The 17,560-nt window shown below is 40.1% G+C and overlaps 1 protein-coding gene across 1 annotated transcript in view; it reads right to left on the minus strand.

Moving 5' to 3' along the window:
- Window positions 1–17,560, minus strand: part of TRPM6 (transient receptor potential cation channel subfamily M member 6) — a 147,722-nt gene that overhangs the window by 90,744 nt on the left and 39,418 nt on the right. Inside the window, exons 2-5 of the mRNA XM_050944118.1 lie at window positions 14,494–14,573; window positions 13,176–13,214; window positions 4,264–4,444; window positions 585–798 (exon numbers count right to left, since the gene is read on the minus strand). Of these exons, the coding sequence (XP_050800075.1) occupies window positions 585–798; window positions 4,264–4,444; window positions 13,176–13,214; window positions 14,494–14,573 (514 nt within the window). The remainder of the gene's footprint in view (window positions 1–584; window positions 799–4,263; window positions 4,445–13,175; window positions 13,215–14,493; window positions 14,574–17,560) is intronic.

The raw sequence follows: 17,560 nt of genomic DNA on the forward strand, positions 1-17,560 counted from the left end.
GAGGTGACTACCTTGAATACAACTAAAGAAACAAAATTATTTCAGCATTTGAGGAATGTAAAGAGTGACTCTTTAGGGAGTTTCAGTGCATTCACAGGTTAGTTAACAGAGCACTATAATTTAAAATGCTCATATTATAAAACTGAATGAAATATTAATAAATGAAATTTTGTTTAAAGCAAACACTTGACCAAAATAGCTGGCAGTTGATACAGTATTAGGACTCTAATCATTTTACTAAAGTAGATCAAAATCTATTCTAAGGCAAGCACTCCAGCCATCTCCAACTGGTCTGCAGTTTGCTTCTTATTTCATGCATAACATGATCAGGTCTTTTTTTACAGAAAGTATTAAGAATGCTGGTCAAAGCTGGAGCAGCCTGACGACACACCCCTGTCTACTATGCCCTCAAAATATCTGTTTTCCTTTATTTTTGTTTCCCAATTATAGTTTCTTATTTTGTGTTGTAAGTACCTCAAATTACTGCATTACATCAATCCATTGTATCATCCCTCAAGTCTGTATGTATGAGAAAAACAAAGAGCAAGTATTAGATGAAGAGGCAGATAGATAAAAAGAATTACCACTGTTGATGCCTTCTGTTATTATCCATGCTCCTGTAGTCTCAGCAGCTTTGACCAATCCTTTGCTGAAAACCTGTTTGACTTTTGATGGAAGCTTGAAGTTTTGGATGCCTCCATGAACAGAGATCACGAGCTTTGGCAGCTCCATCTGCCATTCTTTCACCATCAGATGTAATAGCTGGTCCAGTTTGGTGTCATAAGAGGTTCTAATATACTGGAAGAAATACATTTGTGTATATTGCATGTTTCTTAAATAACCAAAATTAGATATGGTGGCACCTTAGAAAGCTCTCAGTTCTAAAGTCTTCAAGACCTTGTTGTGAAAGTTCTAATGTTTCACAAACAAAGGGACTTTAAAAAATAGCATAAAAGTGTTCAAGTCATTGAGATATAAATATAGCCATATAAATCTCCCTAGTTTGCAAGGTCTTTTTCTCATCTTGTTTTTTACAAAAATATTTTACTATTTGAGTTTCTAGCTCTGAGTTGGAGTGACGGTCTTCCTGTCCTAAACAGGGAAAATTCCCTTTGTGGGTTTGCATATATGGTCCACCTAGAAGAAACAACACATCTCTGATTTGCCAGGCTGCAGTTTGTGAGGGTGAGCCGGGGAACCCAGCACTGATGATTGTCCCATGTGAGGGTGAGCAGAGGAACTAAGTGCTGACGAATATCCCATGTGCTGCACTTCATGAAGGGGAGCAGAGGAACGAAGTGCTGAGAAATGTCTACCTGTTGTACTCTGCAGATTTAGGCAACTTAAGGAAACACATTTCACTGTCACTTTGTGCTTCTCAGAGCACATCCTACAGAAATCCCCTGAGTCAGGATCTTCAGAAGATAAAGAGGATTGAGGGGCTCTTTTTATGTGCTTTATGTTGGGGTGACTCTCAAATACAGACTGATATTTCATATTGACAGTCCTGTGAAGAGTGACTGTGTGGTTACTTTTTGAACAGCTTTCTTACCCTGAGATAGAGGGGCTTCCAGTGCGAGGTTTGTCCTGGACTGGGTCCAGAGGGGGCTTCTCTGGGTCCCATGCTTTGTTCAAGGGAGATTCCTAGATGTGGCCTTGAGATAACTGACCCCACCCCAGGAGCACACCAGGCTCCAGTCCTGGAGGTTCAAAGTGAGTCCTTGGGCCACTTGCTACACTAGGAGACAGAGCTGGGCTGACACTGATGGCCAGGGGTAGTTCTGGGCTACTGCAGGGCTGGCCAAGCTGTAGAATGGAGGGAGGGGTTGGGGTGAAGGCCCCTTACCAGGCTCTCCTTGCTCTGTCTGCTCTGGAACACTATTGGTAGTGTTGGCGGTGTGCGGGAGGGGCTGGGCAGCTGTTCCACAGCCAACAGTTGTGGCTAGCATGGGCTCCAGCAGCTCAGCAGGAAGCTTCCCTGGCCCTTTGGTACAGTACTTCAATCTTCACTCCTCAGGGATGGAGGGATGGAGTCAGAGGAAGAGAGCTGCTGATTGTGCTGGTTGTCTGTGCCAGACCCAGGGGATTTTGCTGATGAGGTGCTGCCACTGCTTCTTGGGAATACTCCTGATTTGAGACAGAGGCTGCAGGAAACCCTGCCAAAACCCTGCCACAACCTGAGCACTTGACAGAGGCCTGGGCCTCCACAAAAGAGGCACAGATCTCTGTGCAGGCACTTAATCAGCAGGGAGGTGCACAAGACAGTGTCTGGCTCTCCCTCTGTTCTGAGCCTTCTCTGCCATGCTGCATGCTACCTGGAAAATCAGGGGGCACAGAGAGGCCTAGGGACTCAGAGAAGAAAGGGGATCCTTTCTGCTGATAAAGGCAGATCCTGATGGTCTGGAGATTTAAACCATTTTTTTCTTTAAATTTGCTCTGCAGTAGGAGAAGAGCTGGTCTTCCTGCCTGCAACTGGAGAGGAAGATGAAGCAGTTTCTCAGAGGTGGAACTAACTTCCCCTGCCTCTGATTGACAGGTTTGATCTGTCTATGTAGAGCAGAGAAACAGTCGTGGATCTGTGGACCCCACTGTGAATAAGAACCAACTTGTTTTGATCACAGTGTACAGTCTGGTGTGTGTAATTCTATTGGCAAGTTAATGATAGAAGGGTAAGGTAGGCGTCATTTGATTAGTAAAAATCTACAGAGTCATAATTTCAATGCTGTCACCCTCGGTGGATTGGCAGGAAGAGGATTTGCTGTCCTCCCAGGTCCAGGTCCTACAACTGGTGGAAAATTTATAGCACAATATCCTTGGAAATGGGTCATGTCAGGTGTTTTGAAAGCCCTTTCTCCCACGACCACCATGGTATCAACCATGACAAACCGAGAACAATTATGTAGATATATAGTCCAGAAAATATTTGTAAAAAAGACACCCACGCAAATGACATTGTGTTTCACCTTGAGTGTTACACCAAGAATGTACGTAACATGTTGCATCAAAAGGTAAAAGCAACAGAAACAAATATTGATTTTATCAATGCAAACTGTGTGGCTCAGCCAAATTCATAAATTGCATAAATTTTATCAGAAGGCATTTGATTCAACCTCCAAAGACACTCTCCTCACTCTGAAAGTGCTTGGAATGGCTGAGACAGCCATTGATGAGGTCATAAATGCATTCATATGGAATTATTCATATGTCAAGTTTACCATTTGAAGACCAACATTACAACACTTGCAAAGTTACATTAGTGGTTGTTTTCCAAGAAGCAGAGAAATGGCCAACATTTATACCTGCTATCAAAAGGGCAAATTATCAAGAAATGGAATGGCTCCAGGCTGACTGAATGCATCTAAAACTACCCTCTCCTATAGGGCATGGGTATGTCTTGGAGGATGCACTGATCCCACCTGTCTTGTATGAAATACCATGTTCTCCCAAATCAATTCTTCAGCAAATGAAATGCTTGTGTGAAAAGCTCAGATGCTCATTTCCCTGAAAACATTTGGCCAACAGCCCACTCTCTAGGGAAATGTGTGAATGTGGCCCAGACAAGGATCAGTGTGACAATGCATCTAGGAGTGGTGCCCTAGATGGAGAAGATAGGACTTTGATGAATAAATGTTTTCAATCCTACTTCTCAGGGCTAACTTCCCTAGGATTATCAAAGATCAATGTCTTTCTCTGTGTAATCACTGCATCCTTGTGTTATGATATAATTTAAAAAAACATTCAATTTTTAAACTTTTCTCAAATACATATTTGTCCTAGGTTTATCGTGTTTGGTATCATTGTGTTCATGGGAAAAAGGGCTTTCAAATGATACCCAACTTGACCCATCTTGGATGACGTATTATCAAAATTTTCTCCAGCCAGAGGACCCAGGGCTGAGAGCCTGGAGGTCAGCGAGTTTCTCATGCCATGCCGCAGATGGTGACACCATTAAAATGATAATTCTGTGGCTTTTTACAAATCAAATGACACCTCCCTTACCTCTCTATCATTAACTTGTCCACCGAATGAGATTTTACTGCGTTCTGTTCCCAGACTAATAGTGCAACATGAAGGCACTATATGCATGTTTTTACTGGGCCACTTTAAACTTGGTCTGTTTTCTTGTTTCAATCAAACAGTTTGAGGTGCACTCAGTGCTAATTTTAAACTTATCCAGTTTCTTTATCATTAGAATAGTAAAAAGAGCAGTCATGTTAATCCAGCATTGTTAAAATCAAATAAAGTTGTAGTTTACAAGCAAACCTTGGCATGGTAAGTGTGATCTCCATCTTGGAAATTGATCGTTCCAAATGAGTCAGTAGGACTTGTATGTGTATGCTTCTGGACAGACCATTCTTCATTCTCCCTCTCTCTGGTAGGCTGGTAGACAGGAGAACTATAATCTATCCCAGGATGGTCTCCAATCAGCCGTCCACAGCAACATCTCAAATTAAAAATAAAATCATGCATTACATAGCTTATCTCAAATACCACTTGTTAAAACTGCAAAGATGGCATCACACTACATAGCAATCTGCCATCAAATTAAAACAATTAATAAAGACAAAAAGACATAGGATAAACATCACCAAAACACCTTGATTCCTATGCTGAAAAATTGTAGCAGCTATCTCTGAGTCTTGTCTCTTTCTTACACTTTGCAAATGCTTGTATAGCTTGCCACATCCATAAGCTATTCATAAATTAAACTGAAAGTTGAATTTCAGGCTTACCATGCGCAGCCTCGTGGATGCCTATGTTAAGATAAATACTGGGATTCTAAAATGGATCACGATGATGATGAATTTATTTGTATTGTGGTTGCACCTAGGAGCTCCAGTCATGGACAAGTAGGACATCAGAAGGAGAGGACTGCCCTTTAACTGGATAGAGATTAAGAAGAACCTTTATGCTATTTTATCTCGATTACTACTTAACGGAATGTAATAAAGTACATCCACTGAAGTAGAATGTTAATGAGACATTAGCAGACTTGCATTTGGCATAGAAAACCCACAGCAGAAGACACTACCCTTCAGCAAGTTGCTAGTCTTGCCTTCTAGCTTAGTTTATTAATACACCTGGCATCTTCTCTGGGAACATTTCAGGTTTTAAAATATTCTTTTGATATTCTAAAATCTGCCATGCCCTCAGCAATGTTCTCCCTCTGATCCCATCTATTTCTATAAGGAAAATCTGGCCAGTCTACCAGCATTAAAAGATAGGAGTATTTTTAGTGCCCTAGAAATCATGGATGAGCAAATCAATCGGTTAAGAGGACAAACTATTCTGAATTCCAATCCTTTCCCCTAATCAATCCAAAATTTTAAAGATTCAGATTGCTTTCACAAATCTGCACCCAGCAAGCTCCCACCATGTCCCTTAATTTTTGCCATCCACCCAAAAGCCTTCTCCCAACCTTTCCTTCTCTGTAGTACCTCAGCAGCCCCCAAAATATTTGCACTTAATGAATTCTTGAGCACTTCTGAAACAACAGACCATGTACAATTTAAATCAATAGTTGATCCAAGGTCCACAGTAAAGACCAGACCTGCAAAACCCCACAACGGATCAAAGTTAAGAGGTTGATGATGGAAGTCTTCCAGAGAGACAGGAAATCTTGTGAGTGGAGCCCTGCACAGATACAAATTTTGTATCTACATCCAATCCACAAACATGGTACATGGATATCTGCAGGGGGGAGGGATAGCTCAGTGGTTTGAGCATTGGCCTGCTAAACCCAGGGTTGTGAGTTCAATCTTTGAGGGGACCATTTGGGGATTTAGTTGGGGATTGATCCTGCTTTGAGCAGGGGGTTGGACTAGATGATCTCCTGAGGTCCCTTCCAACCCTAATAATCTATGATTATCAGGGCTCTATTTGTGAGGAGCTGAAGTTGGGGACACAGAACTGAGTTCTGTTGCAAAAGGGAATGATGGGAGAAGAGAACTGACAGAGGTTGGAATGGATAGTCAAGACAAGTATCTCAAATTTTTCTCACTTATCTGAGCCAAAACCAAAATCTTTTAAGGTTTGCCCAACACAGTTAAAAGCAGATTTAAAAGTTATTACAAATGGGAATGGTTTGCTACAGAGAGGAAAAATAGCTACAAAAGAGAGGCACAGATATTAAACAAAGGTAGAAGATAAAAAAGTAAGTCTAACCAAGTGAAGGAGGAAAAAGCAAGAAGAAAAAGAGCAGGGAAAGAGGGGGAAAAAATTACATCAACGACGTTAAAATAGCAGTGTCGTTCTACACAAAACTTAGGACAATCACCACCTCCCAGAGATCCTGAGAAATCTGAAATGCAGACTTCCTGGTCTCTCTACCATAAAGAATGATGACAGCATAAGGTTTGAAATAACCATTGCATTTTAAACCTCTCTTTTTATACTGTGACAGACTGGAGTATCATCTGAGGGAAATCATGTTTGAAATAAATAATTAGTAACAGGATATTAGTCTTTCCTCATATAATACTCTGATTAAACTAATAATTAAGTTAGGAAAAACAGAGTTGCCACAGAGAGAATGTAAAGCTACCACATCTGAACCCTAATACATTGTATTCAGCACAGCAAGGTCATTGTTCATGAAGGTACTTGTTGGCACTTAGAGACTGCTTAATTATAAATGCATTCAAAACTCTTTGATATAAGCAAATAAGCTGAATAAAATTTGAGCTATTCAGTGTCCTGCAAATGCAGATTGGAGGATGAGTTTGGAGGAAAGAAAACTCACAGATACTGGAAGTAAACTGGTACACACAGTGGAGAGTTGAAGAGTTGTAGAAATGTAACTAGCCTCACTATTGCTTGTACAATGATGCTTGATGAAAAGTCAGAAGGTAATGAGGGCTCAACCCTTGAAGAACAAAACATAATGAGACTGCTTAGTAAGTGCTCACCTCCAAGACAAACAAGCATTTCACAGTCTGATTCAATATATAACAGTTGAGAGAAGTCTGTGGGGCACAGAGAACTTATTTGAAATAAGGATGTGCCACACAGACACTAGGGGTTTGTCTTGATTGGGCAAAGTGGTTCAATTTCAGTTGGACTTAGTTAACATGTGCTAGCTGAACTCTGTTTAAATGTAGCCTTTTTCTGAGTCAGGACAAACCCTAAAGTATCAACAGAAAACACAGACCTGTCAAAAAGAGACCAGGAATGGATGGGCGGACACATGCACACAAACACAAACTCTAAGGTGTAGTGTAATGGGACAATTTTATCCTGCCTAAGGGAGACTTTCATTATTCTTAGAATACTTAGGATATATCCTACATAGCTTTGATTGTATTTCTCTTATTGAACTTGCTTTTAAAGATAATTTTGGAATTGTTCACTTATTGTGGTGTACGTTCTGAAAACTAGAGAAAGAGACAAAGAAAACAAGCCCCTGGATCCAGATGTCAGAATGGGTACACAGAAATACCCGCCTGGGCCACTCAAGTCAAAGGCATAGACAATGGAAATCTAACCCCTGGCTTACGTCAGCTGCACCATGGGGAAAGCCTAAAGAGCAAAAGGGTGGCAGTCACAGCTGACACATCTCTTTTCTCCAGTTTCTTAAAGTTGTGCTGTCGCACTGGAACCAAAATCCGTTAGACTCACATGGAAGTACATTTTCTATAATACATTTAGGTAAATTTTAAAACAATCATTGGAGCTGATTAACCTAGGTTTTATGTTGCCTTATGCCCTCCCAGGGGCAGATAATCCACCAGGGTATGAAGTTGTAGCAGCACAAACCAGCCACAAATTCAGTTATTGTGAAGCTGGAGGCCTTAAAAACTAACAGTCCAAAAAGTGAGCCGTGCTGCCTATTTGGAAAGAGCATGTGGCCAGAGTGCATGCTTTTCAGTGACTACCAGCAGGCGCTACAGTTAATCCCCCAAGGAAGAGGCAGTGGTGATATTATTATTGGGTGTATTATTGACATGCAGTAAAGTGAATTCCCCCCACAGTCCTGGGGGCTTAGCTCTTAATCACACTGTTCAGTTTGTCTGAGTCTGGATCATATACTCTTTACTTCTTTGGAAATGTTGCAGACACATTTTTAAGTTGTAGCAAAATGTTTGTTGCTCATCTTTAAAAGAAAGAAAAAGAAAAGGAGAATCTGGACATACTTCTGTTCTCCAATGGTCCTGAAAAGCCCTTATGGGCTCCAGAATATGTATAGTGGGACTCACATTAACATACCCTTATTTCATTACTGCTTCAGGCATCATCCTGAACAACACAGAGCAAACAGCAATCCAATAGCCAAGGCCTGTATTAGCCAGATATTGAAAGCACTTACAGTGGTTAAGCAGGCATATGCAGGAAATGGAATCATAGCAATTAGAAGTGATCAAGTTCACCAAAACTTCACTGTGTTTTGCAAAGACAATTTCAGCACACACAATAAACCACTATCAATATATCAGCATACACTGACCATCTTATACATTACAGAACTATACCAGCAGCTATTCCTATAGCTGCGGACGCTGGAAAACTCAGCCTACCCTATGGAGAGGGTGATTCAACATCTGACACTATTGGTATCATAGCTCATAGGTCCAGTGAAAACTTAGCAGCTTTACAACAATCAGAGCTTATATTAAGAGGGATATTTATAAACAGTTTTAAAATGGTTAGATGTTATAAGTTTGTATAGAGTACAGACTGTTATACGCACTTCCATGGACACTATAAATCGTTATAAGCAACCTTCTGGACTCTAGAACAATTGACTAACCATATATTCAAACATCCATTATGCAATTATTTACCCTATGCAAACTATTTGCAAATGTGCATTTAAAAGAAAGTGTTATAACAATAATGTATTCCAAAGGAGCTGCTTTGTCTTATTTAGGCTGATAGCTCAAGCTAGCACACAGAAGGAGCAGAAGGATAGATGGATCCAGTTTGGGGAATTCTCCCTTGCAGGAACAAAGGAGTCAAGGAGGAAGTTTAAATGATGTGGCAGTAAAGCCCAGCTGTGATAGCTGGGGAAAGTTGAAAGCTCCATAGCAGAGCCAAGGAGTTCGCAAAGTAGGGGCCATGATGGAATGCTGAGAGCTAGTATCACATTCCCCACTGTTTCAGAAACTGACTGCAGCGAACATTCAAGTATCATTGTAACAGAGACTGTTTCTACAAGGTCACTGCAGAGCTGGGAAGTAGTCACTCCTCCTGCAAAATATGAAAGCCTCAGCAACAGCACTGAACTTGGAGATCTTCCCTGGAGAAAGAGAATAAATAAGTGAGGCACCAGACACAGCCAGATCAAACCGACCTTACCAAGGAGCTTTCCTCATTCTTAGTGCCCTTTTTTAATGATATGCATAGGAAACACTGTCATATAAAGTGCAGTTTACACAGTCCACAACCCTTTGACAATTACACTGAGAGTTGTCGTCATTATGGTCATTGCTTCATAAATGTTGCTTGGGTGGGAGCCAATTTCCAGAAAAGGAAATGGCTGCATAACACATGCACTATAAACATAAAAAGTATGTTCCACAGATAATGAGAGTGCTGCAAGTGCCTAGGTTAGACAGACAGAGACACCCTGTGACTGATTAGCATATGTCTGTATGTGGCTATATCAGTCAAACCCACTGTGTTTTATAAACACCATTTTAATTGCAAAATTGTGCTGTGTCTTCACTTCGGCACTGCGGCCTCCATCTTGAACCGAAACACTCACAATGTGTTGGGGAAATTCTTGCTCCTAGCAGACTTCTAACAATAGAGAACAATCTTGGTTTTCTATAAATGGAAGCTCCCTAGAACAAGGAACAGGTTGTAGCCCAGGAAAACCAGTTTTCCAAGTCTGAACTTTGGGTGGGTGGGAATTAAGCAATGAATCACTTGAAAAGAGACTTGAAGCCCCTCAGAGGGGTCACCTGATAGAAGGGACGTGAAGTTCATAAAAGGACAAGTTCTACTCTGAGTTGGGTCTTGCTCTCCAGCTACCCATCAGCTGACAGAAGACAAGACTGGGTAGATGGAAAGAGGGTGCACAAGAGTCCAGGATTCCCTGGAAGGACACTGCCTACGACCAAAAGGCTCTCAGGAGGGGTTGGGAAACTGAGGCAGGGTCTTGCATGCAGTGTATATATATATATGCAGATATACAAGATATACATAGCTCTGTATATCTATTGTGCTGTAGCTGTGCTTAAAAGTGCAAAGTCTCTGTGTTACTTCCTTCAACTGTCACAAATTCCCTGAAGGGTGAGACAGTAATCCAGAAAACCCAAAAGGGTGGAGCTGCGCAGGTGTGCTTAAACTCCTGGGAAAACTTGGGTCTAGAGCAGCTACTGTCCCATACCCTGAGAAGGGAAACCAAGAGTTGGAGTTTGTATCTCGTGAGTGTGTTTAAGAGCCAGACCTGGAACCAGTGCCTGAATTTTGTTCAGATTAATAAACTTAAAATCTCATGAGATCTAAAGGTTTGGATCCAATACAGCAGCCTGGTGAGCATCCAAAGGGGGAAGTCAGTCTGGGCTGTAACAGAGCCATTATTGAGCTGTGTTTGCAAATTGATGCTGCTCAGAAGCATGTGTCAGCCTTTCCAATGTATTTAGTAAAATTGGTAGAATAATGGACAGAGTCACCTATATATTCACAATTAAACTACTCAGATTTGATTAACAGCTATTTATGGGGTCATGCCATTCGTTATTGGAAAATATTTGTATAACCACTGGCACTCACTAAAATGTTTGTAAACCTTGAGACCACATGTCTTCCTTCTGAGAACACATGTCATAAACAACCCAATTTGAAAAGTAATTAGCCCAAACTATATGGCCAATACTTACAAATATCAAATATAACTGATGCCATCTGGAATGATTTGTGAATAATGTCTAGACCAAAGTAGGCCTACATTGGTTAAATTTTTATCCCAATAAATACAGTTTTAACCAGTTGTAACATTTATCTCTGTATTGAACTTTGCCAGAAAAATCCTTTCAGAATGAAGCTTTGTGCTTATCTTTCAGTTAAAAACACCAACAAAAATACGAAATCTTTTGTTTTGAAAAAATGTAGCTGTATGCAATTTTTATATTTATAAATGTAAACACTGAAAAGTGCACACTAAAGAACAAACAACAACAGGTCATAATCATTGGACGCAGTTCTTAATTTTCCCAGTTTGTTAGCCATTGGTTTAACATGCAGTAACTCACGCAGTTGTCTTGTTTTAGTTTCCAGATTCAGCGAACACCATAGGGGGAGGACTGGGAAGGAGACTTTCAATGTAGAACAAGTGCCAAGGAAGGTCAACATTCTGATCTAACAGTCTTTACAGTAGCCTCTTAAATGCACGCTAATGCGAGCTGTGCACAGACAGTTAATTTCAAAGGAAGGATCAAAAATCTGATGATGAACATAAGTAGTATGAATATCAGCTGCCTAAAAAGACCACTGCCCTGTTAAAACACACAAAGCTATGTGAAGTCCAGTGTGTTCCCCTTGCCGATCTGCGATGTTATATGATTAATATATGACCATATAGATCATTGTTGCTACCACTGTTATACAATTGCAACAAAGGCTGTGCAAAGGTATGTCATGTGAAAAAGTTATTGTTTGCTGAATATGATTATCCTATTTGCATAAATCATTTTTTTGTCTGAAGTTATGATGACTATTGACTGTATGCCTGTATTTCAAATGTGTTTGCTCCTACGGTCCCACCTACAAGAGATTTTATTTCTAGTTCGGCCAGCACATTGTGAAGGGACTATGCAAGTTGAATGGCCCATCAAAGAGCACTTAACTCACAATAGACTCACAATAAAAGAGGCCTATCCCCACCAGATGGACTTTCCAGCTAGAATATGGTTAATGGCCTCTGCTATGATGACTCAGCGAAGCATGCAAGGGCATGTGACCCTAAACTCCATCTTCTTACTTGTATTTTTCCACAAACTGTGCTAAGGGCTTTGTTTGGAAAAATGGGTTTCCCTCCACATGGTAGAAGCTATAAAAGGCCCTGGAAGCATCTCCATTTTTCCTCTTTCCTGCTCTAACATCTGGACTATGGACTTATACTAATGGGAGCATTCTAACCAAGGGACCAAGGACCTTCCAAATACTTTGGAAGCACCCAGAGACTTGACAAACCAGTGGTTTATTCCATCACTGCTCCAAGCCCCAACTTTGCAATTATTGTATGTTTTTTATTCCTCTAACCAACTTTAACTCTCACCTTTCTTTTTATAAATAAACCTTTAGATACTAAAGGATTGGCAACAGCGTCATTATTGGGGAAGATCTGAGTTTTATGTTGTCCTGGATGTGTGGCTTGTCCTTTGGGATCAGAAGAACCCTTTTGTTAGATGAAATTGGTTTTAAATAACCATTCAGCATTAAGTCTAGTGTCTGGGTGTTAAATCCAAGACAGGAATTCCTAAGGAGGCTGCATTCCTGACTTCCTGTTAGCCAGTGTGGGGAGACTTTTGTTGCTGGTTTGGTATATCTTATGGAAGAATAACCACCAGTTTGGGGGTATGGTTGCCTTATTTCTCAGCAACTTGTCCTGAATTTGATATTCTCCATTGTGACCCACTGAGGCATGGTGACACCAACTTAATAAATTAAAAGAAAACAGACCAAAAACTTTCCTAGTGGCCTCATATCTTTTACACCTCCAAGCTGGTTTCTACAAAGCAGGAGCCTTGAACTACCAACGTTATCTCCTCATGGCAGATGCAAGTCCCAAAAATTTGAGGGGCGGGGGGGAAATGTGGTGGTCCTTGCATGGTTCCCCCCACCCAAGGATTCCATTCTAACCACTTTCCCTCTCATCTGATTCCTATTGCCTCTCACATCCCTTTCACATCTTGTGCCATTCAGCATATGGCTGGAATTGTTAGCTGCCTAGGAAGGAGTTTTGTACTATTTCTGCCTTGTACTCATCAGGGCAGGATTAAGATAATTTGCCACAGAAGTCTTTCTTTGCACATTTCCTACTTTGTACATTCAGTCTCAGTATGCAATTTACTTTAGCAGAATTTATAATATATTCTTCCAACAGACCCCAGAAATTATGTTCTGATCATTTCAGTGGCTGCAGCGTTTTGCCATTGCTTGCTGGATTAAGAACATGATTTGTTTCTTTAGCCCATTTTAGAAAGCATAGCATCATATTTATAAGGTCTTACCTGATTAAGTTCTGGCATATCTGGCATCCTGCAGGACATCTGGAGGAATATACATCAGTAAAACAGTGTATTATTATATACAAGAAAATATCTGTAATTTGATGCATCAAATGTATTAAATACTGGGTAATAAAAAGACTTGTGGAAAAATTTCTAAGCAATGGCATTGAAACTTGTGTATAAAACTGTAGTCATCATCTGAAGAGCTATTCTCAAAGCTCAGTGTTTTATTTGGAATTTTAAACTGTTATACTATTAGTATTTCATAGCTGGAGTCATCATCATCCTAACAAGGCATTAAACAGTTTAGTCTCTTGAGAATTGAAATGCTTCAATCTAACCCAAGTTATTGGGATAACTGGGTGAAATTTAATGGTCTGTGACACATAGGAGGTCAGACTATATCATCTAATGGCTCCTTCTGGCCTTAAACTCTATAAAATCATGAATTATCATTGTTTATTGAGCACCATCAATGCACTCAGAATTATATGATCAAACTTCTATCCCCAAGAAGTTTACAATCTTGGGATCTGATCCTACAGGCCTTGATTAGTCAAAGATACCACTTAATTAGTCATAAAGCTTGCAAGGAAAACAAAAGTTTGTTTTGTCCTTTCCTCAAATGAGAGTTGGAGCATTTTAATTTCTGAATCTTTCCAGTGTTCTATGGAAGAACAACATGATTAATCTCACTCCTCAAGACAGAGACCTGCTGATAAGTATCCTGGGATTAATAGTAGCTCTCTTCTTCTATTTAAAGCAGGTTCTACCTTACTGTTTGACACAAGGTCACATTTTTGGAGTAGGAAGGAGAATTTCCATGTACCAGTAATTTGGTTCTGTGAACTGCATCATACTTTTCCCTCTCAGTCTATTTCACGTGGAGGCTAGGCCACATTTTCAGCTACCAGACTTAGGGCTACATGTCTGAAAGACCAGAATGGTCAACAGCTTCCAGTTTTGGTATGCAACCAACAATGGGGCTGTCATCACTTTACAAGCATGTTGACTGAACTGTCCATGAAACAATTCATGAATGACACTGCAGCCCTACCCCGGTTATGACTTTTACTAGCCATCAAAGGTGGCTAAATCCTCTCCTGTATATAACAGCATCTGTTCTACAGTATCTGCGCCTTCCTTAATATTGAAAGAAAACATTGGTGTGAGCTTCTAACTGCATGGCAGCAGTGGACATGCTGCACTCATGTAATTGTGGCACTGCAAAACTGTAGAACAGCATCCACAGTATCCCTATAACATCTATCAATTCTATTTCAACATAACAAAAATAAAACTAAAACCACAACTATACCTGTGAGGATCTTTTGAGCTGGGTATAACTTTTGCACACTCTCTTTTATTGAAGATTCCTTCAATCCAAGATTTCTGAGACTGGAAAATAATGCCAAACATAAATACAGTCCTGTACCTCAGAAAGCAAAATAAATAATTACTACAGAATTTCTACAGTGCAGGACCTGTAAAAGATCTCAGAATGCTTTACACTACGATGTGTGTGCACTGCAGTTATAGCAATGTCAGTCCTTGGATACTAGAGAGACTAGGCGAATGAGGTAATATCTTTTATTGGACCAACAGAAGTTGTTGCAATAGAAGTTACCACCTCACCCACCTTATCTCTCTGTTACACTGTGATGTCAGGAAACCAAATGCCAATTAATATTATCAAGGAGCCCAAATGAGAACTCTGCATCAGAACAACCCCAACACCCCACTCCCAAACTTAGAGGGGTTCTATCTGAACCTGAACTTGGTAGTTTGGGTCCATCTCATATTAATAAATGTGAAAGCTCACTCAGGGGAGGTTTAAGACTTACTTATAGCAGATGAAGTATCTAGGACAACCTAGAATTGGGATGAGATATGAAATAAATGCTGATCTGTCAGTATCCTCCTCCTTCTGGAGGATGTATGTTAAATGTCTAGTATGTGGCTATCTTATTAAGTCTGTAGTAACCCTGGAAAAGTGCAGGCTTTGAATTATCATTATAATAAACTTTTCTGAAAAAGAAGATTGCAATTTCTCATTTTATAGATGGATGTAAAGAATAGTAGTTGTCCCAGTTAAACATTTACTGACATGAAACTACAGAAAAATGCTGAAAAAGGCCTCTCCAAGGAGTTAATCCAACTTTTACTGACGTCACCAGAGTCTTTCCATTGGATAAGACTCCTAGAGAAGGGCTATAAAATTGAGTGAATTAGATATGCACTGTTCTATGTATACTTCTAATGAAATCTCCCCAGGATTTTTTTTTCAATCACATGATTTATTTCAAGACCAAAAAAAAAAAAAAATCATCATCATCTCATGCTAAACTTAACTCTTCTGTCACTTTGCTTTTGGTACTTCTAATTCCCGATCTACACAATGTCTATCTAGATAATAAAATGTTGAGGGCAATGATGTGTCTTCATACTTACAGTATTTTTAAAGGCCTATCACACTCTAAGAGCTATGTAAAATAGTAAATAATAACAAATGAGAATGCCAATAATTCACTTACTAGAGTATACAGTTTGGAGTCTTGTAGGCAGAGTTCTGTTATAAGCCAGAATAATCCTCTTCAGCTTGTTTGATTAAGCATTGTATTTCCACTAATCAGGAAAGTGTTTGTTATTTTTTAAAATTCACCTCCAAATCCTTAAACATCATCATTCCAAACACAAATCTATGGCTGTTGATTTGACTGATGTACAGAACATCAAGAGCTGTGTAAAATGAGGTGTAAACATATCTAAAAGGTCCCCTTTTGAATCCTCTTGAAAGCAATGGGGTTCTTTCCTTTGAATAATAGGAACTACATCAGGAACTTACTAATATTAGAGTTTGTAAGAAAATCAATATAAGAAATCTATTTGTGTGGCTATTCGTCTGGGAACTGCTGCATTTAATTGAGGCTAGTTTACTTGTATCTTAGAAAGATGATGAATGGGGAAGTTTGATAGGAGCTCAGAGACACACAGAAATATTAATAATCTCAGAAAGAAATTCATTGACTACAAAGTTTAAAAAGAAGGCATGGAAGTACAGTTCACAGAAAATGTTGAGTAGGAGTTGCATGGAGTAGTTTCTTTATTTGATAGCAGGTTTTGTATATAAGTTCTCAGAAACCGTTTGGACACATTCCTATTAGAAACCATTACTCCTTCATGCCTCCCAAACAACTCCATCCTTATTTCTTGACCAGTCAAGCAAAAAATTGAATTGACACCATTATAGCGTATGTGGATTCCAAAAATCCACCACTGTTTCCTGTAAATAAAATTCTAAGCCTATCAAAAGTGGCAGAGAACAGCATGTCCATTAATTTACTCACTGCCTTGAGGAAGAATTCTCTTTGCTGAACTTGTTAATTAAAATTACTATGTTAGGGTGACCCCATAGCTCCTTGATTAGTGCTGTACAGTACAACATGAGAGATCTGGATTCAATCTCTTGCTCTCTTGGTGGGCAACACCTGGAATCACTGACAAAGGCAACAAGGGAAAAAAATCTAAGAGAAAAAGGAATTCAGGAGAGCTGGCCATTCTCAAAGACATAATATTAAAAGCACCACAGCAAGCTATCCTATGCAAAGGAAAGATAGGAAGAATAGTAAGAGGTGAATATGGCTCCATCAGGAGCTCTTTAATTACCTGAAAATCAAAAAGGAAATCCTACAAAAAGTGGAAACGTGGATACATTGCCAGGGGCGGCTCTAGGTGTTTTGCCTCCCCAAGCACGGCAGGTAGGCTGCCTTCGGCGGCATGCCTGTGGAGGGTCCGCTGGTCCCGCGGGTTTGGCAGACCTCCCACAGGTGTGGAACCAGTGGAGCCTCTGCAGGCAAGCCACCGAAGGCAGCCTGCCTGCCACCCTCGCAGCGACCAGCAGAGCGCCCCCAGTGGCTTGCCGCCCCGAGCACGCGCTTGGCATGCTGGTGCCTGGAGCTGCCCCTGCACATTGCTAAGGATGATACAAAAGAATAGCACGAGTATCTACAGAAAGGCTCAGGCACAAAATGAGTTACATCTAGCAAGGGATAAAAAGCAATAAGAGGGTTTATAAATTCATTAGGAGCAAGAGAAAGATGGGTTCAGTACTGTTCAAGAATTTTTATAATGACTTAGATAATGGAGAGGAGAATATGTTTATAAAATTGGTAGCTGACATCAATCTGTGAGGTGTTGTAAGCATTTTGGAGGTCAGGATTAGAATTCAAAAGGAGAACTGATCTGAAATCAACAAAATGAAATTCACTAAAGACAAGTGCAAAGTACTACTCTTAGGAAGGAAAAACATCAAATGCACAAGTACAAAATTGGGAATAACTGTCTAGGCAGTAGTACTGCAGAAAAGGATTGGAGGTTATAGTGGA

The sequence above is a fragment of the Gopherus flavomarginatus genome, chromosome 3 (assembly GCF_025201925.1).
Source record: "Gopherus flavomarginatus isolate rGopFla2 chromosome 3, rGopFla2.mat.asm, whole genome shotgun sequence".
Lineage (NCBI taxonomy): Eukaryota > Metazoa > Chordata > Testudines > Testudinidae > Gopherus > Gopherus flavomarginatus.